This window comes from Muntiacus reevesi, chromosome 2 (assembly GCF_963930625.1).
Source record: "Muntiacus reevesi chromosome 2, mMunRee1.1, whole genome shotgun sequence".
NCBI classification, from domain to species: Eukaryota; Metazoa; Chordata; class Mammalia; order Artiodactyla; family Cervidae; genus Muntiacus; species Muntiacus reevesi.
The window spans coordinates 146,233,988-146,255,197 of NC_089250.1; the positions used below are offsets into that span (position 1 = coordinate 146,233,988).

The window sequence follows — 21,210 nt, forward strand, 5'->3', positions numbered from 1 at the left end:
TTATAGTTTTATGTTTAACTTCCTTAATTATTAACAACAGAGAGAAACTCATGTTTTAACAAGTCCAGTTACAGCTACTCTGAGTAGCTAGCTGCCCATGGACCACTTACTCCCCAGCACTCTCTTCAAATAGGAATGAATAACATGCAGAGAAGCAACAGCTCTGCTCTGGGGCTCAGACTCATGGAATCCTAGGTCTTTAAAATGTATTTTGGTGGTCCTGAAGAAAGCTGTAACCAATAGTGGAATTCTTATTTCAGGAGTATGCTTGTTCACTTCTCGGTCTTTGGACCCACTACCAGAGACTCATCTAGCTGAAAAGAAATTCTTAGGTAAGATCTTACGTGAATAAAATGATACAAAATGGGTGGTAGCTTAAAGCAATGTGAGCTTGTTGGTCCTTACTCTAACAGGGAGAATATTTAAAAGTACTAAGCCAGCCAGATACTATCTGGCTTTGGGATCACTGAAGACATTGTCATACTGGGCAACATCTTCGTCTTGAATGAGAATAATTAATATCTGGGGTCACCACATTTGCTACCATTTAAAACAGGAGCAGTATGTAATTGCTATCTGCAATAGCATATCTAATCTAATACTTTAAAAGCAGCATTCAATTCCTAATAGATAACAGATGCACATGCCTTGATGTGACGATGCAAAGCCATATATATTGAAAATGGTAAAGTAAAGTAATATGGCCTTGGCTAAGTTACTGAACTGTGTTCCCTACCTATAAAATGACTTTTGGAAAAAAAGCCCCACGTTGTAGTTAGTCCTGTACCAAAATAGTTTACATTAAAAAACTGAGGCCCATTTAAGTGCTATAAATTTGGCCATTAATCATACTAGACTGTTTCCTTTAAGAGAAAGTCAAATTGATATCACTTTGTCAAACCTAAACCCACCTGAACTAGCAGTCTATAGTTGTGCTAAGGAAGGGCTCAAAGTCAGTATTAGAAATATTATACTTTATTGATTCTACAGCAGCTAATCTACCGTCCCGACAAATAACAGTAAGAATGGAAGAAACATATGAAGGTTAAAGTGAGCGTCTACACCACTGTGGAAAATGTTGTAACAAGGTTCACTGTTCTGAAGAGGCAGTTATAATACCTTAAAGTGTACAGTAATGATCCATTCTTGTTTCAAGCAACAAGAAGTCATTTCACCTGGGAGTCTGAAGTGAATTTATTCACACTGATTGTGCCCTCTGTTTTCGTAAATGGTTCTAACTCACAAAAAAGCCCTCTTCCCACCCTCTAATGCTTGAGTTTAAAAGACAAAGAGAATAGGGAAGGCTGGAATGGGGTGGCAGGAGCTACCTGTAAGGCCCACGTTAATTAATTTTACTCACTATGGTAAAGAAGGAAGCTCTGTTTTTTGCGGGTGGCTTGCTCCTTTGTCCTCTTTCAGCTAAATTCTTTCCACAGATTTACCTCAGATGGGAAAAAAGACAATTTGGGGGGGAAAAAAATTTTTTTTTTTAAATTTTTGCTTATCTAAAAACTGTTGATGTGGATGAAGACTTTTGCCTCAAAATGCAATCACTACAGTCCATTCCAGCCCAGCCCTACAGCAAGTAGAGAACACTTCTGCAAAGCCACCGACAGCAGCCTTACCAGAATCATGGAAAACCTGAAAGCTTGTAAAGAAAAACTCTGACCTTAACAAAAGACTACATTTGATAATGGAAATAATATATTTCTCCACTGATATACAATACTTATGTAATGCACTGAAAAAGATGGGATTTTGGAGTAAGAGCACAATTTGTACCATAACATTTTTGGCTCACATCTTCCCATTGGCGTCCTTGCTCCACTCTGAGGCCCTTCGCCACCCTTAGTGTATCTGGATAATACACTGCCACACACCGATGATGAAACAAGACAAGGAAACCACGTCACAAACCACGATGGAGCCCATCGCATGCAGTTCAGCCCAGCTTTACCCTTACTTTCCTCCAATACAGACTCCAATTTTGAACCATCTGCAGAGTGCAGACACACAAAACTAAAACAAGTATCTCCCTATGATTAGAATATTTTAGTCTTCAGAAACTTTCCAGATGTACCTTTGATGGAGCCCCCCCCACCCCCCACTAGGACCCACACAGGGATATCCTTTGCTCCTGTGAGTCCTGCCAGAACTTGTGTAATGGGTGCTCAGAGTCTGCACCTTCTTCCTCACTCCTCTTCTTCCTCCTCCTCCTCATCATCATCTTCATCATGGCAGTGTGTAATTTCCTGGGGGGCCAGTGGGAAGAGGTTGGGGGGCTTAATCTCACTAATTGACCGTGTCAGTTGGTGCCGCTTGTAGTCAGTATCTTTGAAATCCACTGATGTGCGGTTCCGGGTGGCGAGCGGGGACTCCATCTCATTGATATCTACATGTGTGTGTTCCACTGTTGACTCATGAGGCATCTACAACAAAGCCAGAAGTTCAGAAAGCAGGTGGAATAGACAGCTGTCTCCTAAGCCCTCTGCCTGTGTTAGATGGCCGCACAGTAACTCCCAAAATGGACCAGAGGCCAAGTCAATTCAGTTAAAGTATCTTCTTAGAACTTCCTAAAGCTCCCTATCCTCTTTTCTCTCCCAAACCCTCAGAACTGTGCCCAGATCAGATACTATAGTATAAAAAGTGGTAATATGGGAGAGAATTACTATTTCACAGCTAAAAAGTCTTGAAATCTAGATGAGTATTATTAACAGAATATAGGAATATAAAATTACACAGTAAAGTTAAGCTCTGTAACATTCTATCTTGATTGTTCTTTCTCAAACACCTTTTTGTGCAACCATGTAATCTGGCCATGAGCTCTGCACATTAGAAAAAAATGATCTAAACTTTCCTGTGCCATGCAGATAGCTAGTTGCAGAACTTGGCCTTAACAGTGTATCTTAACCGTAAATAATGGCCTTGGGCTATATTAACTCACCAAGACATGGGCAGCTCTGAAGAGGTAGCTGAACGGATAATACAGCAGGTTGATGAATGATGCTGCATAGAGATCAGCGTAGCGCATCACCTGACTGGCAAAGAGGGTCTGCCGGGAGCCACTGCGGAATAGGCTCCCCATCATCCCGTAGCACATGTCCATGTCGTGAGTTACTTTCTAAAACAGAGAACAAGGTTAACGCTCAGCTCATTCAGCAGACATTTACTGAACACTGGGTATGTGCCACTTGTATAAAATCAGAAACAGAGAAATCATTTCAAGTTTATTTTCCAAGTTTTCTCTCAAATCCCAATTGGTGGATACCTTAATACGTCTCTGGATGGAGCTGATATCTGGGCGCTCATTGCTGCTGCTGTCAAGGTGCCTGGGGACAAGAAAAATTCAGTGAAAATCTCTAGAAAGGATGTCTCATATATCTAGGTCACTCCTGAAGAGGTAGATGATTTTTAGGGAAATAATTTTTGATATGAGGAAACTTACTTGTACAGTTCAGCCAAGAAAATATCCAGGCTCTGAAGCTCTTCGAAAAGTGCTAAAGGTTGGAAGAAAAAGGAAAATGTTTTAAGTAAATAAAAAAGCATCTAGTTTTTAACTATTACTAAAAACTAAATTAAGAGGTTTCAGATATGGCTGAAGAGTAAAACTGTAGGTGAGTGTATAAAATGACTTCCCTCACCTTCAGGAAAACCCACTAACACTGCTTGGAATCTGGCAGCACATGACACCAGAATTTCCTCTTTAACTGCCCTTCCTCCTCCTCAAAACCACTAACTATACAACTTTCCCAACTGGATGCTGATTTTGAGCTTGCTGCCACTGCTAAGTCATGTCAGTCGTGTCCGACTCTGTGCAACCCCACAGACGGCAGCCCACCAGGCTCCCGTCCCTGGGATTCTCCAGGCAAGAATACTGTAGTGGGTTGCCATTTCCTTCTCCAATGCATGAAAGTGAAGTCGCTCAGTTGTGTCCGACTCTTCACAACCCCATGGACTGCAGCCTACCAGGCTCCTCTATCCATGGGATTTCCCAGGCAAGACTACTGGAGTGGGTTGCCATTGCCTTCTCCATTCTGAGCTTAGTAAGTGCCAAAGCACTTACTAAGTATGTCAGCAAAGCAAGTGTTAACAGTTTCACTTTTGGATAAAAGAATGAGTCACAAGTTCAGAACACAGAACCAAATCAACTAAATTTCTGAAGTTAGTTGTTAGTGAGAGTCACTCAGTCATGTCCAAATCTCTGTGACCCCGTGGACTGTAGCCTGCCAGCTTCCTCTGTTCATGGGATTTTCCAGGCAAGAATACTGGAGTGGGTTGCCATGGCTAGCCAGGAAGTCCCACCAAGAACTACAAGCAGTAGCAACAGCCAAATATGTTGTAAGCATTCCAGTCTTTCTCAGCCTGGGCTCCCCAAAGAGAATTAAGCAGTGAGGCATTCACTGTATATAACAAATATTCTTGATCTACCATCTGTGAGAGAACAGAGTCATATAAAATCATCTTTGTTTTGCAGTTCAAACGAGGAGTCTCAGTTGAAAAAGGTTGTACTTCTATCTCCTTTATAAACACACTGCCTCAGTTAAGTCCCAGCAACTTTATGATAGTAGGTATTATCTTCATTTTCACATCTGAGGATACTAAGGCACAGGGTGTCTCAGCATCTGCCTGAGGGCATGAAGATATTAAGTGGTAGAGCCAGGGTTACTACCTGAGGCAGGCTGAGTTTTCAGAGCAGTAACATTCTATATTTTAAAAGAATTCAAGAAAAAGGGAAAACAAGATAACCTCTCCAAATTCTGGACTTGTGTGAAATATGTGCCTAGATGAGAAGGAGGTGCTCAACTATTAGGACCCGCCTCTGACTCCCTGCATACAAAGTAATGGTTCATCAGAGGACTGATTCATAGCTAGCCATTAAGATATAAACTAGCAATAGAAAAGATTTATAAAGTAAGAACAATGGTTCCTTACAACTCTTATCGGTCCAGACATGCAGTTCCTGTGCGAGTTCAGGAATCACCAAGAAAGTTCGCCACCCTTGCCGTTTCTTTGATTTTAAAATGTCCCCAAAAATGTGATCTCCAATATACAAAATGTCTTTGCCCTTGGCTCCCAACAGATCACAAATTGTATCAGATGAACCTGAAACAATGCAATGAGAAAATAAAAACCAACATTCCAAGTACCATAACCATTAAATAGTATATAGATTAATTTTATTCTTTTAAGTATGTGAGGAATAGACTGGAAAAAGGGCTCACCTTTCTTAAGTCAAAGACTCACCATTGTCTTTTTTCATCATTCTTTTTACTGCCTCTATGACAAGGCCTTTAGCTCCACTGTGCTGACCAGAGCTCTCGATCCCCAAATCCAAGAGCAACAAAACCACGTCTCAGCTTGAGGGACCATAACCCTCCAAAGCACCACTACCATTTCTCCTCACAGGTCTGCCATTAGGTTGGCTTTGTTCAACTGCTTCTCATTCCAATAAAATATGCATCTATGTCTGTAGAGACTCCTTAAACCCCCTTGAGGCCTTGGGAACCATCCACCTGATTCCAACACTGAGAAAATGCCTCAAATATGCAGAGGAGGAGGACAGGAAAAACTGGTCCTTTTAGTGAAAATCAAAGATTCATTAGGACATGCTGACAACTTCTCAAACCCATCCTCCCAACTCTTTAGTAGGTGACTGAAGTGTTTACCTTCAGGAGACGCTATTTTTAGAATACTAAAGAACATAAGCATGGTGTCAGGAGGACACCAAAGCTTTCACAGTGAGATTCAAGCACAGACTTACATAAAGGAAAGTGCGTGACTCACCTCCAGAGTAGACGATGCCATGCTGTAAGGGGCCCGTGTAGGTACCAATTTTCAGCTTGCCAGTTTTCTGTGAGAAAAGAATTTGGATTTTGTAAAGTTATCACAATCTGCACCAAAAATGCTAGTTGGCTAGGCAGCCAAATCAATGTCACTTTTGAATTATATTCATTTGAATTATTCAGCTATATTATTGAGACCAAAACCCTAACTTCAAAAGAGGAGATAAGGCTAATAAGTTAAAAATACCTGTTTCCTGGGGAAAGAATAGGAAAGGGGGAAGGAGGAACATGAAGGATAATTGCTCGTGGACAGACCATCCTCTCAACTTACAGTATCCACCTGACGAAGTACTGTGCCTTCTCCAAAGAACAGTGGTTTCCGTGCATCCACCAAGATCAGGTCAAAGTAGGACTGCCACGGTCGATGAGAGCTCCCAGGCTGATAAGGAAGAAACAGCAAAAGCCAAAACATCACTCCTAATCTAAAAGCACTTCTGTTTCATCTCAAGTCAGATGAAAGCAATATATAAATACTAAGTAAAACCAGAAAATGCCACTGTTAAAAACATACTGTGGCTTATTATAAGGCACATCCTTTTGAAAGCAGGCAAAGTGAAACTATAAACAATGACTCTAATAATCTCTGTATTTTAAATTGTTTCACCTACTTACTAATTTATTTCAAGAAATTTAATGTATGAAAGAGTGTGCTCATACTCTAAAAATGGGCTTAAGAGGCTCAAAGGGGCTAAGGAGAGATTAAAAAAGACAAATATGTAAGAGACGGACTAAGAAAGAGGCAGTTTAGCATCTGAACTGAAGTATATAGCTAACACAGAACTATTATTAGCAAATTGTACAGGTTATGCTTTCAGAATGGTGGTGCCAGGTACACACTGGTCTTTGGCTCATACTGCGGGCTAATGAGCACTAATGTGGAAGGTATGCCCATCAACATTACTTCATCTTGAACTGGAACCATGGCTTTTAACCTTTTAAGATCAAGACAAAGAGCACTAAATACTGTGCTTTTGGGTGATCTCAGAAGTCACTAACTAACATTTATTCAGAGAAGCCTAGCGACTAAACCTGGGTCTCTTGCACCACAGGCACATTCTTTACCATTTGAGCCACCAGGGAAGCCCCCTAAATTGTGATTAGTATTTATTAAATCTAAGACCATACAGAAGGAATGACGACTTCTCTGCTAAGTATCAAAGTTAGCTGTTCTATTGACACAAAACTCAGCAATTACTAACAGCAGAATATAGCAGTTGTTAAGAATATATACATTTTCTGTTTCTTTTAATAAGATTATCTCCTTCAACCTGAAAATTCCTTTTTGCCACACAAATTTAGCAATTCTGTATAAAACTTGTTGGGCATAAAATTCTCATCCCATCCTACTAAATACCACATGAATCTCTCATTTCTGTCTACCAAGTTTTCAAATTGCTAGCAACTTTAAATTATACTAGCTCCTGCATTACTTGTAATATTAATGAATATTTCTGGATGGCTCCTGACCAATTCCTTACGCTCAATATTCCAGAATATTAAATGCATTCATTATTGCTAAATCAACAGTCTGTTATATTACAGAGAGTACCTTGGGGCCATGTGGGAAATCAAACAGGTAAGTCATAATTTTCTGGAAAAAAAGAAAATCCAACATAAGATCCATTTACTATTTGTGCAAGAGATATAGAACACCTAAGTAAAGCACACACAAGCTGTTTATAAGACATGTCTTTTTCAATACAAGATTCATTACATTCTTGTTTCCTCTAAAGTTTATGAAATCATGGGAGTTGAAGATAGAAATTAATGCTTCATCACAGCAAACAAATGCAAGCTTCTGACATTCTCAGTAGAACACAGGGTTCTTCTAGGAGATATTTTTATACGGATTCCTCCATATATTCCTATCAAATTCTCTGAGTGGACGGGAACACGTATTTGGAGGGAAGGGGTATCTGCGATAAGGGTGTAGAGAAAACTGATGACTCACATGGAAATAACACACCGTGGCCCTCTTACTACTGTTCCCAGGACAATCAAGCCAACTTATTCCAAATCACTAGATTTCTAAATCAGCATTTTACATAAAGAGGGTTAGCGAGCACTAAGCTTGCTAGGACTATGAACTTGTAACCAGCTTAGCAAAAGTAACATGAGGTTAAGGAATTAAATCAGCTTTTCTATATGCTTTAATCATGGCAAAAATTTTAAGAGGTAGTAAATTTTGATGGCTAAGAGTCAAAACAACTTTTTACCACCTATTGCTGTCTGGCTCCCAGCAGCAGGGAGGGAACGTATTACACATGTAATAAAAGGCGTAACTTTTCAAGTTGTAGAATGACACACAAAGACACAGAAGACACTGTAGTCAGCACAAATGTTTTAAATCACCCCCAAAATGAAAACCGTTAAGCAGCCAATTATAATCAGGGAAAATCGTCCAAAGAAATAGTCATAAAAATTTGAGAACCACTTTGAGGTGTGTCATTTATTTTTGCTTTTTTCATTCTGCTTTCAAAATGAAGTGGCAAAAAACTATTCTCACTTCATAAACTACCTTCTTCTTTATATTCATAGTTCTTTAGTCCAATATAATTCCTTTGTATAAAGAAATATACTAAGCACTTACATCTGTATATTTATAGTCACTGTTGGTGGCAAGAAATACTTTTCCTACTTCCTTCATCCGGCTCAGAAGTAAAGGCAGTTTTCCCTGAAATGTAATGATGATGATGAGCGGAACAGTAAAACACAAACACAGATCTTCTTCCACATGTGATGGGGTTATGCCCCGATAATACACTGAACATGGCAGCCAGCCTAGTCTACCTAAAATGTGCTGAGAACATACATTAGCCTACAGTTGGGCAAAATCATCTAACACAAAGTCTACTGTAACTTATAGAACACTATACTTAAAGTGAAAAGCAGAATGGATGTATCAGTTGTTTACCCTTGTGATCTCTTGGCTGACTAGGAGCTACTGCTCGCTGCTGCTGCCCAGCATCTCGGGAGTATCAGAGGGCATATCACTAGGCCAGGAAAAGATTCAAAATTCAACACACAGTTTATACTGAAATGTATCACCAAATATATATATATGGTTCCTGTGAGAGTGAATATATATATATATATATATATATATATATATTCATTTACACTGTAGAGTGGTCAGATACAGGACTTTTTTTTGTCTACTGAAATAGGAACAGGTGATGCCCTTTAAGGGAGGGTTGGTTGGTTTCAGAATTTTGCATTTAGAAGACCACATTGTCATTGTGCATGAATTATTATATATACAGAACATACATGGTATATATAATAGACATATAAAATAAATAATTATATGCCTATTAAAAACATAACTCTAACCTCTTCTTTATGTCTATCTCAGGAAAGAGTTTAAATTACCTTGTAATCTCTTAAATTAAGTGAATTAAGTGTGTTATAGATTAGGAGAAGCCAATTTTAGAGATCAGCTAAATGCTCTATGGAGAGTATTAGATATGGTCTCTCAGTGTGTACACTTTCATTTTATGAAATACCTTGCAGAAATGGCATGATGTGTATAGAATGCAACTTGAAAGTGCCCGGACTCATCTGTAACTACACGAGGAAATTCTGACTCCTGATGTGACCAGAAAGAAAAGAGCCTTTCCTTCTCTCACAGTGAATAGGTCCCTTCACTCAAATCCTCTTGCACCTCTCCTGAACCCCTCAATGTTCTTTCTTGAAACAACAATCATGGACGTGGGAGTGGATGGGAGTTGGAGGTACAAAGTCTGGAAATAAGACATCTTTACCAAAGAACTTTGAGGGAATAATTGCATCTACTACTTTTACTCCGTAAGAAAGGAAGAAGTTATCTCATCTCAGTATTCTGTGTGTGTGTCTGTGTAATTTTTATTTTGAAATAATTTGAGACTTAACAGAAAAGTTGTAAAAATAGTACAGAGAGTTCCCATGTATTCGTCATCCAGCTTCCTTTAATATTAACATCTTAACCCCAGTACAATGATCAAAACTAAGAAATTGACACAATGCTATTAACTGTAGACATTTAAAATTTTTTTTATGTTTACCACTGACGTCTTTTGAAGTACTTTAAAGCTTTCCTCATTATTCCCAGTTGATAGGTTAAAGACAATTTAAATAACAGTCACACATGTACATTTTTTTAGATGATCTAGCACCACGGTTATGATTCAGAGTACACTGAGGTGTGACTTTTGGCTTTCTACTTACTAACTGTATGAACTTGGGCAAGTTACTTAATCCTGAGTCCCCAGTTTCTTCATCTCTAAAGCAGAGGTAAGAAAAACTAACTCAGGATTTTATGGAAGGTTAAATGGGATAATGAATGTAAACACTTGGCACAGTGATACGTACACAGTAACCACTCTAGCTGCTATTACTATAATTAGAGCTAAAAGGATAAATGAAATACTGGTCCTCTTTGCCTAATAAAAAACAGGAAAAACAAACCTCATGCTCCAGCTGAGAATGCTTGGTGATTATACTTGGCATGTGTTAAAGTGCCAGGACAAAGAAATATCTTCTCTTGTCCGTTTCATTATCAATAAGCTTGCTAATTTCCCCAATAGGTAAAGCAAACTATCATGCAGATCTACTTTTCCCTTTACTACTTACATCTTTGACTACATACTTCTCAAGATTTTCAACTGTCTTTTCCTTAAGGGAACCCTAAAGAAAGAAAAAGAAAGCAAGAAAAGAACAAAATCAATTTTTAAGTTTATTATAAAAACTGTGTCTACTATTAGCTTAAATGCATTTCTTAAATATTTCCAAAATTAAAATGGCAGATGTGATTTGCTGCAACTCTGCCTCCAAAATGTATTTAAAATAGAAATCAAAAGGCATTTCATATTTAATTCAGCACAATTTATAATAAATGTAAACATAATATTATTAATCAGTAAATGTTATCAGCCAAGGAGGAGGTATTTGGAAAAAACAAATGGACCATAAGCATCCTGAAAGGATATGGTAATTATAACCTTAACACTAAAATCTCTTCTAGTAAGTCTGGAAAATGCAAATTGAAATAAAATCTAGAAGCCAAGCACCACCACTGAGGAAAGACCAGCACTACCTCTGTAAGCCAGACAGCCAAAGACAAGGACAAAAGTATTCTAGAGAGCTATCACTAGAGGCAAATCCCCCTTTTTTAACAGGTGAAAAACTCTGCCCTGTTTGCACTTGGAAAGTTAATGTCAGACCATAAAAGACACAAGTCAGGCAGTAAACAGGTGAAGCAGCAGCTCCTAGGTACCTTGTAATGAACCCAGTCAACTGCGTCTCTTACATCCTGGAACATACTCCGGTAAGACATGAAGAGGTCCCCATCTTTAAATCCTGTTTCGCAGCTACAGAAAGATGGAAAGAACATGACAGGGAATCCAAAGGAGGGTAAATAAAGGGAATACCAAACACTGCCCAGGGGACCCAAAGGTTCTTTTGTCACATAATAAAGGCTGTGTGGCTAATTCGGAAAATAATCACTCCCTAATGAAAATCCATTCTGACCATCAGAGATGACTACAGTGTTCAATGGAATATATTAACTGTGAACAGATACAAAATGGTAGAAGAGTATGATGGAGGCTAAAAGGCTAGTTCCAAAAATAACAGGTTGTTTTATTCATCACTTGTAAGAAACAGGTTCCCATCAAAGAAACATTTAAAATTGGTAATTTAGGTTCTCGCCACCCTGACTTTTCTGATACTGTTTCTAAGGTATGGTCTATTTTTTATTTATCTTAGTGACTTAGTGCTCAACCAAATTTAGTGCCTTGAAGTGGGTAAGGCCTAAAGAGGATAATAAGTTAGCAAACTCTGGCACATATGGCCGAACTTAACAATTCCCCCTAGAAAGGAAAGGATATCTTTTTCAAGACTTAAGCACATTTTTACTTGAGGGAGGATAAACAGTATCTTCCTCAATCAAATCTTGCTGGGCCTGGGAATGAAACGAAATTACTATCCCTGAATGGCTCCTGGGTAGCTGCTGTGAAATGAGTTGGGGGGTTTTAGTGCAATTCTGCTTGGACAGATAATCATCACACAAACCTCCCACTCAGTTGTCACAATTAGCACCTCTGCTGGCCGTCTTCATTCCCAGGAGAAGCCAATCAGAAGTGGTCCCTTCCAAACATGGCTGCAGCACACTGGCAAGGAGAGGGCCGTGTGGGAGGTGAGGGCCTGCATGGAGCTGCTGGTGCTGTCCCATCTCTCAGGCTGGCACTGTGGCATCTCTCACTAGCACTAAATTCACTTCAGAAAAGCAGAAAAGACCTACAATGGCCAGTTCTCTAAAACCCTGTACATTAATTTTTAAAAATCAATTGGAAAAAGAAAATTATAGTACACACATACCTGGTATATCTGGGACAATTAGTAAAAAAATCTACTAGGCAGGCCAACAGGTAGGTCTCTGAAAAATGAAGAATAGATATTCATAAGCTATAAGTGAGATAACTAAAATCTGTTTCTCTCCCTTGAGCAAAGACAAATGATCACGGAAAGAAGGGGAGACATCAGTATATGTAAGCATAGAATGAGTCTACCTGGTAGGTTGAATAGTGTGTTCAGAATGTAAAATCTTTCAGTGTCATCTCGTTGAATAAATTTATTTGGATACTGCTCTCTAGTTTCTGGTCTGAAAGAAAAAAAAAATTAACCAACATTCAAAAACAATATAACTCAGACGTATTCATCATTCAAAAATTAATTCAAATATTTTGGCGGCTATATGCAAGGTGAGGTTCCAAATAATACACATGGGAAACTCTGAAAATGAAGAGGCTCACTCACTGTTTCAGCCCCTAAAACATTCTCAGTCTGGCTAAGCGAGGGAGTCGCACACACAGACAATTGTGAAGGTCCAAAACAGAACTGCCACAAGAAAGGTGCAAAGAGCTATAACAAAACAGAGGGAAGGGAGAGAGACCATTTCAACTTAATGGGTAGAGAAAACGGAATGTAGAGGAAAATCTAGGAAGAATCCATGAAAGTCATGGCATATGAGCTGATCCTTAAAAAGTTAAACAGCCCAATCCAGAAACTAGTCAAATTCAAGTAGAGAAAGGTAAACAGAAATACAAAGCTAGAAAGATGAATTGAGGCAATCATGCTATTGTTTTTATATAATTTTCCTCTGAGCTAAACTGTAAAAGTATTAAATTAGGAGTATTAGGATAAAATGGAAAAAGAAATGTGATGTGTTGCAAAAAACGGCTACAAATCTTTCCTATCCCTTAGTAGTGTGACTCTGCAGTTCCTCCAATTAAGAGGCACAGTCTCTCTCTCTATCCTTGAATACAGGCTTGAGTAACAGAAAATGGGATCCAAGAAGACTTGGAAGACACGTGTGTATTAGGGCCAGTGTACTCCTGCTGGGGAGTAAAAGGCCCCATGCAGAAGTGAGGTGCCCCCGCCAGGCTGCCCTCTGTCAGACATGTGCATGAGGCCATTCTCCATCGCTGAGCAACTCCAGAACTGCTCAACTGACTCAGAATTTTGAGCTAAATCAAATGGCTACTGGTTTAAGCAACTAAGTTTTGAAGTCATTTATTATACAGCAAGAACTAACCCCAGCCCATGGGGTTGCAAAGAGTCGCACATGACTGAGCGGCTGAACTGAAGAACTGACTGACACAGACACAGAGGCCTGGGAAATCAGTTAGGGGTTCCTGCAGGGGTCCAGTTGAAAGCATGAGGGGCATGGGCATGTCCCAGAGTGGGCACAAAGGAAATTAAAGAGAAGAATTACTCAGGAGGGACTGCCAAGGTAAAAAGAACAGGCAACTGAACAGATGTGGTAGACGAGGGACATGGAGCCGAAGATGATAATTCTCACACTAAGGTGTCTCTGAGAGGGTGGTGGTAATATTAACTGAAACATAAAAATTAGATAAAATACAAGAGGAGTTTTATTTTGGATATGTTAATCTAAAAGTAAACATTTTTATAGGCAATTAGAAACAAAGGTCAAGAACTTAAAACAGAGATTCAAATTTGAGAGGTTGCTGGGATCATCTACACACAGGTTAACAGAGGCAGTCAGGTAGACTATTAGAGCAGAAGAGGCCACTTAAGAGTGGAGAGAAAGAAGACCAGACCGTGTCGAGGTCCACAGAGGACATTCAGAGTTTAAAAGAAAAAGCCAGTGAAACAAACAGAAATTGTTAAAGATGCATGAGAACCTTGAAGAGTGAAATGAAACACTGCAAGAAGAGGAAGGAGATAGTATTAATTATTACAGAGAAAATAAAAAGGAGAAAAACGAAAATACAAAAATGAACAGTCCTCACAACGAATATATGAAATTAACTAATTTAAATAAAGGACATCAAATTTAAATTTCATAATCAGGATAACTTGGGTAATGTTTGTTAACTACAAATGTCATAAACTCTACTTAGGAATATAAAATCACATTAGTTCCCTGTCCTAGCCAGCATTCTGAAACAAGAGTTCCCAATGAAGAATAACTTTGTGGAATATCACATCTTCTAGCCTTCCAAGATTTTCTGTAATGAAAATTAAAGCAGAAAGAAAGAGTAATGATATACTTTCCTCAGTCAGGTTTGGCAAGATGACATTGTCCTCTTGAATATCTTTCCCTATTCCCTTCATCATTTAAGAGTAATTCCTTTACATAAGGAAAGTTAATCATTATGCAATTAGAACCCAAACTGACTTATAAATACAGTTAGCAATTACATTTTGTTTAAGTGTCAAGTCATGCTAGTATACATTTAAAGTGAAAACTGACTCACGGAGAGGTAATATATTATAAAAGAAGGGATGCTAGACTTAGGAAGAAAACAGAGTTCAGTATTGCTAACTATCTGTGACCCACAGAATAAAGATTTGATCTCAACATTATTCTAACCTAAAACTTTAAAAGCCTTTAACTATTGCCTGAAAAGAGGTTCCAACTCACAGGCAAGGCATGTAAGGTGATGCTTGGTGGAGCCATAATTTTTCTTCCAACTTTGTTAACCACTATATTTCAATAATTATCTCTGTTGCCCTCCATCATCATTCTGGCCTTCTCCGTGGGCTTTCTAAAGACCGTACAGTGCTAAGTACTGTTTGAATGATTCTGCAGGTAACACATAAATGATTTATTTCTGAAACAATATTAAATATATTTCCAAAGAAACTATTTATTGGCTTCTTTGGGGGGAAGAAAGGTCTATAGATCTTGAGTTAGTAAATCTAATTGTAATTCTAACATATGGAACTGCTTCTCTTTCTTTTCTTCTCTATCTCCCACCCAATAACACAAAAATCCCTCTTCAGGAATTCATAAATAGAACCTTGGTTCATCATCATTGGGATTCTGAATTATAGTGACAATATCCATACATAAAGAGTCTGGGTTTCTAGTACTATCTGCAGTCACTTCACCTTCTAAATCCCACCTTTTGATATTCATGAACTTGAATAAATTCCTCAGAGAGAAATGGTGAAAGAAAGGTAGATATAACTACTGGTCCAATCAGATGTGTCAAATAGGGTATTTATTTCATACTGTTCTCATACTGTATACCTGGAAATCACTGAGTCTGTGTAATGCCAGCTGAAGACTTAACAGATGATTCAATTCCAAATAGGGCATGGCAGTTACCTCAGATTTAAAGGAAACTCTGGGACAGTTTCAGTTAGTGTCTCTTATCACAAAAAAGTATTTACCAAAAAGACATTGTTTATTTAACAAGTTTCAATGTAGACTGTGTAGTTTTTACTACTTTGCTATGAAAATAAATAATAGACTGATACTTAACCCATATTGGTTTTAAGAGTTGTTCTGACCCTAATAGTGTCAGTGGTAAATTAAGTGGTATAATAGTAGAGAAAACGTATAATTGTAAAGCCACAATTACAGAAATTGTCAAACTGGGGTACTGTGGTTTTTAAAGAAAAAATTTGAGATGTTTCAAAAAAGATACTAGACACTAAATTTTATCTGCTGTTTATTACTAGGGTGGAGAGTTCAAATTAGGTAAGAATAGTGGAAATATGCTAATTATGAAAATAAAACTTATCCTTATTTGTTTCAAATAGTATCACTCTGTATTCATTTTAACCCCATGTTTAAAAAAATTTAACCACATGATCAAATACCTGAAGGTATACATTAGAATATAAAAATAATGTATTAGCTGTTAAAAATCTTAGTCATTTACATCACTATAGTTTTAAATTTTTCAAAGTACTTTATGTACATACCTCTTCTGAGCAGCTACCTGAGAACTGTATTAAAAAGGAGAAAATAAAAATCTTAGAATTTCAAATAAGTCAAAGCCACTACAGTTTTTTGGCAAGTTTCAAGATTAGCTTTGTTGGATGCTATATAATTTTAGAAGGCACTTAATTTAAACAAAATGTAACTGCTAACTATATTTATACATCAGTTTGGGTCCTAGCTGTCTAAAAAATAATTATTAAGTATTCTTATGTAAAGGAATTGCTCTTTAATAATGAGGAAATAAGAAAGTATATTATACTGGGGAAGATAATGTCATCTTCACATTGTTTGAATATAAAAACACTAGAAAGAGGTTAAAGGTTCTTTGTACTCACCCCCTTATGAAGTTAAATCCATGTGCACAGACCAAGAGGTTTCCATAGGCATCAACTTTCAAAAGATTTCCATACAGTGTATCAAATACCAGTCCCCTATGTGAAAATGAAGATATCACCAATCACACAAAGTAATAAAGGCAAGGATCTAATGTAGTATTTACTCAATCACCACAAACCAACCTTCACCTTATTCAAGTTTTATGGTGGCTCATGTATGTACCCAAAAATACAACCCTAGAGGGTAAACTGAGTGAATAAAATCTTAAAAACGAATCCCAGGGCAACTAACAAATACTTAACTCTGTCTAGATGAATAATCACAATTGTTTTATGTGAGAGAGTTTAATCAAACAAGGTGTAAACAAAAATTTTCTGAATACAGCTGGTTCTGTTCTAAAACAGAGCTTCTTTTTATTCTCTTAGACAACTGAGTTGGCTTCTATTTCCCTCTATTAGACATTTCTCGCGCCGCCTGAGGTGGCCTGTGGTTCCCCTTGGATGGAAGTGCATTCTGCTGCCCAGTGAGAAGTAAAGAATCCTTCCCAAGCCTGCCTGTCCAGTCTGTCATATCTCACCCCAGGACTTTTGTGAGAAATGTTGTGAGCCTGGCGGGCTACAGTCCATGGGGTTGCAAAGAGTCAGACATGACTGAGCAGCTAAGCACACATGGGACACACACGATGGCATCTCAAAATAAGCCTCGTCTTAACCTCAAATCTTTCTTATCAAATCCAGAAATGGAAACTGCCAAGAAGGCTCCTAATTACCAAGTTAAATATATTAGCAAAACAAAATATATTAGCAAAACTCCCAACAGCATAAGAGAGGAGCATCTGCAATTACTGACCATTAGTTTTAATAATCCCTCTTCTCATAAATTTGTTGTTGTTGTTTAGTTACTGAGTCCAACTCTTTTTCAAGCCCATGGACTGTAGCCCACCAGGCTCATCTGCTCATGAGATTTTCAGGCAAGAATACTTTGAGTGGGTTCCCATTTCCTTCTACAGGGGATCTTCCCAACCCAGGGATGGAACCCGAGTCTCCTGCATTGGCAGGCGGATTCTTTACCACTGAGCCACCAAGGAGACTCCTTCTCAAAAATGGATCTTCTTTAATAGCAATGAACTAAGTTCAAAGTTCAAATCAGGAACACAAAAGATATGGCGTACATGAAAGGTTCATGGTAATTTCAGAAAACCAACCAAAAAGCCCCAAAGACCTTTTGATGTTTTGTTGCATCTTTTTGTTTGTTTGTTTGGGGGATGGCATTGGTTAGGGACACATTTGGAATTATTAATTTGGGGGACAAAAGGATGGCTTTTAATCCAAAAATAATCTTGAAAAATTACCTGGTAGGGAATGTAGAGTCATATGCAAAGCTGAGAAGCTCTTGAGGATAGCCAATAGAAACCAATCTCTCCACGGTAAGCTCAAAGCCAAGAGACTCATACTCCGGGGACTTGTACACTGCACAAAGAGGAGGTTCTCATTAAAACACAGCCAATTAAAATGGAAGCCAGAGTGAATTTCAACTTTCCCAATTCCTCTCTCCTACTAAATTTGCCATTTTTCTTCTTTTCCTTCAAACTTCATGTTTTGTACTGCCTCAAGGTATCGCAGAACTCAACTGTTAGTCTGTGGAAACAGGTCATGTTATGATAGGAGTAGCAGCAATAAGATGAATTATCAGGCATTCCAGGCTTCTTCATCTTAGGAAACCTAATCCAATCATTCTTTTCCTTTTTATTATCCTTTTTTTTTTCCTTCAATAACTTTATTCTTTATAAAACATATAAATAAATAAAACTTTTCAACTTCTAAAGGATTACCACGTTTAAGAAGAAGGTATATTGCTATCACCATTCTAGATTATGGGAATGCACTAGGCCCACAATCTAAAGTTGGGAGGCGGGGAATGTAATAGGCACACCTGTGGTATTAACCATGGGAATATAATTAATATAAAACTAGACAGAGAGGTCTATATAAGTTGAAGTCCTCACTGATGTGCATGACTGGTATAGGAATCCTTCAAAACTATTTTTTTTAAAAAAAGACTAGTCTATTTTTAGAATTACTATCTGGCTCTGGAATTGCCTTAAGCTCCAACCAGCATAATTCTATTTGTTAGGATTTACGTGTTTTCTTTATCAGTCCTAACAATGTCATAGCCATCAAAATTGCATTTTACAAATTATTAGTGCTAAAACTACCATAAAAAGACATGCCTAAGACAGGGAAGTCTGGATATGAATTGGGAATCAGACACTGAAGACTTAGAACTCATTTTATTAGACCTGATTATGGAAGAATGAATATGTGCACGAATATATAATGTTATATATATACCTCTTTATCTGCCAGAGAACAATGAGTTTTTTACAGGTGAAGTAAAATAGATTTTGGAATATGGGGGTTTCTCTCAAATATAATGTATGTCTGAAGTTTTCTATAATGAAAAACCTTTGCAGAATCATCACAGTTCAGTATAAAGAAAATGTTGCTCCTTTAAATGGGTTTCTTCCAAAATAAAGGATGTAGGTAGACATTCTTCCATCAGTTTTCTAGAAGCAGGTAAGCCATATTAAAAACTTAAAAATAAAAAACACCTGTGATCTTGCTAACTGCCAAATGAGGCCAAAAAAACTCCCCAAACATCCTATTCTTATGTCTCATAATAATGAAACTATTATTATAGTTCTATCTACAATTAACACATAGCCTATGGCTCAAATGGACTCTTCATTGTAATTAGTCTGCCTATCCAAGTTAGAGCTAATATTTTAATGAGTATGATTCAACTTTCCCTTTCCGAAAACAATCCTTTAGAATATTTCTGGAAATACATAAAACGGTAATACTGGTTGCCTCCAGAGAGGAGCTGAGTAGCTAAGAGACAGGAGAGGAAAGGAGACTTTCATATACCTTCTTCTGTACCTTTAAAACTTGTAATATGTTAATATTATCTATCCTTTTTAAATTGAAATTTTTAAAAACAAGGTGAGCTTTCAAAATCCTTCAATAAACATTTGTCATATTAAAAAGCCTACAAATTTTAAAGTCCTTTAGGAGATGCTTAAGTCTCAGCTCACCAGAAAAATGCCAAAAGAAGCTGTCATTTCTTCTGTGGAATGATGATTTCATGCCTAAGCTAACTCTGGCTAACATTTTCAAAACTGGCTATATTTTTCTCCTCCTCTCAATTTCAGTACCATCCTCACCCATCCCTCTCCCCCAAAACTTTTTAAATCCTCAGGCATGGAAGATGCACACTGTTGTAAAGGAAGTGCTATGTATATGTACATGCAAACAGAACAAGAGCCGGTGTATTATCATAAAAACTAGGAAAGCATGGTATCCATTGATGTCAATTTGAATTATTTTGAGAATATAAAATAATATCTCACCCCTCGAGCTTCCGCCTCAACTGAAAGTAAATTTCATTTTAACAAGATTTTCACAAAACAAAGATTACTTCTCAATCCTAACAAAGCCCCACTTATTTCAAACAACATTTTATTTAATGGAACAAAATTCCTATATAGCAAAGTCATTTGGATAATCCACTGACACTTATTCTCATAGGATTTGGCCCATATAAAATGTTTTCAATTATTAAATTTTCATAAAGATAATCTGTTGGATATACCTTAAGAATGGGAGACAGAAACAAAAGTTAATCATCCCCACTGATTACCTCTGAATGAACAATTTTCCCTAGTTAGAGAAGTGATGAAGTAATATTCATTAAAATCTATTTCTATGAGGCAATTTGGACTGAAACCCAAATCAATTTATTGAGAGTTTTTATTGAAAAAAAATGTGGGAGGCTGAAGAACACAATTTCCCATTCTGCCATCATAAGGAATAGAACAGCAGAAAATAAACACTATACTCCTGTCATGTTTGTGTTTATTCCAGGGCAGAACTTCCAAATGATTGTCTAGAAACTCCACCTACTGAAGTAAATACTTCAAATTTCTTTTCTCTCAATGAGTTTAGGATGCTTCCAAAAAATACAGTTTTCCCCAATTGCTTTTAAAGTTGCATGACAAGTACAAACATCAGATGAAGCCAGAATTTAGGTTTTCCTGAGTCTCATCCAAAGCTTCTCATGGCGGCATATAGTGCCACTATTAAAAATGAATTTCTAGATTGCGCAGGCCATCAAAGTTTAGGCTTGGGTGTTGAAATACACTACTCTCCCTCCAGTTTCTTTCAGCTAGTCCAAAATAAACTGTTCTATTCACAGATGGGAATGGATTTAGCAAAGAGAGTCCAAGTTCCACTCTGACAACACCATCTATTTCACTAAGCTCTATGTTAATCAGTAAGACCTACAAGCTATTGACATTTTCTCATAAGCTTCCTGGATAATCATTTCAGTAACATGAACTCCCAGGTCATTAAATCTATAGTTCTCTGCTAGAGAACTATACACTACAACCAGGGCTGGAGAAGCAGAACTGCAGCTGCACAGAGCATGAAATCTAGATGTTTGGTTCTAAGTGTCCCCTGAGGATAATTACAATCTGTTCTGACCTGGTGGCAAAAATGACTACTCTTGAAGCCTAAATATCATGGCTCAAATGAATAAATAAATAAAAAGCAAAATTCCTTTTTCAGTCAACCAGGCACTTCAAAGCCAGCCTTGACATCTGTGGGTAACCATATGTATCACCTCAGACTTACAGCTCCATATGCCTCTACAGCTGCAAAGGGTCTAATTTCAATTCCTCTGGCAAAACTGGCAAGTAAACGATGTACAGCTTCAAACTCAGTTCTTATA

The 21,210-nt window shown here is 37.7% G+C and overlaps 1 protein-coding gene across 4 annotated transcripts in view; it reads right to left on the reverse strand.

The window, feature by feature from the left end:
• Window positions 1-959: 959 nt before the first annotated feature.
• NT5C2 (5'-nucleotidase, cytosolic II) overlaps window positions 960-21,210 on the reverse strand; it is a 101,944-nt gene continuing 81,693 nt past the window's right edge. For 2 of the 4 annotated variants that reach the window (XM_065923244.1, XM_065923248.1), the window contains 16 exons: window positions 17,771-17,888; window positions 16,419-16,514; window positions 16,065-16,088; window positions 12,392-12,483; window positions 12,201-12,258; window positions 11,098-11,191; window positions 10,455-10,508; window positions 8,434-8,517; window positions 7,393-7,434; window positions 6,115-6,222; window positions 5,785-5,851; window positions 4,933-5,103; window positions 3,446-3,497; window positions 3,269-3,329; window positions 2,945-3,121; window positions 960-2,429 (listed from right to left, as the gene is read on the reverse strand). In XM_065923244.1, coding sequence (XP_065779316.1) covers window positions 2,193-2,429; window positions 2,945-3,121; window positions 3,269-3,329; window positions 3,446-3,497; window positions 4,933-5,103; window positions 5,785-5,851; window positions 6,115-6,222; window positions 7,393-7,434; window positions 8,434-8,517; window positions 10,455-10,508; window positions 11,098-11,191; window positions 12,201-12,258; window positions 12,392-12,483; window positions 16,065-16,088; window positions 16,419-16,514; window positions 17,771-17,888 — 1,535 coding nt within the window. In that variant the 3' untranslated portion in view covers window positions 960-2,192. Of the gene's footprint in view, window positions 2,430-2,944; window positions 3,122-3,268; window positions 3,330-3,445; window positions 3,498-4,932; window positions 5,104-5,784; window positions 5,852-6,114; window positions 6,223-7,392; window positions 7,435-8,433; window positions 8,518-10,454; window positions 10,509-11,097; window positions 11,192-11,894; window positions 12,022-12,200; window positions 12,259-12,391; window positions 12,484-16,064; window positions 16,089-16,418; window positions 16,515-17,770; window positions 17,889-21,210 lie in introns of those variants that run through there. The other 2 variants (XM_065923246.1, XM_065923247.1) reach the window with 2 other exon arrangements.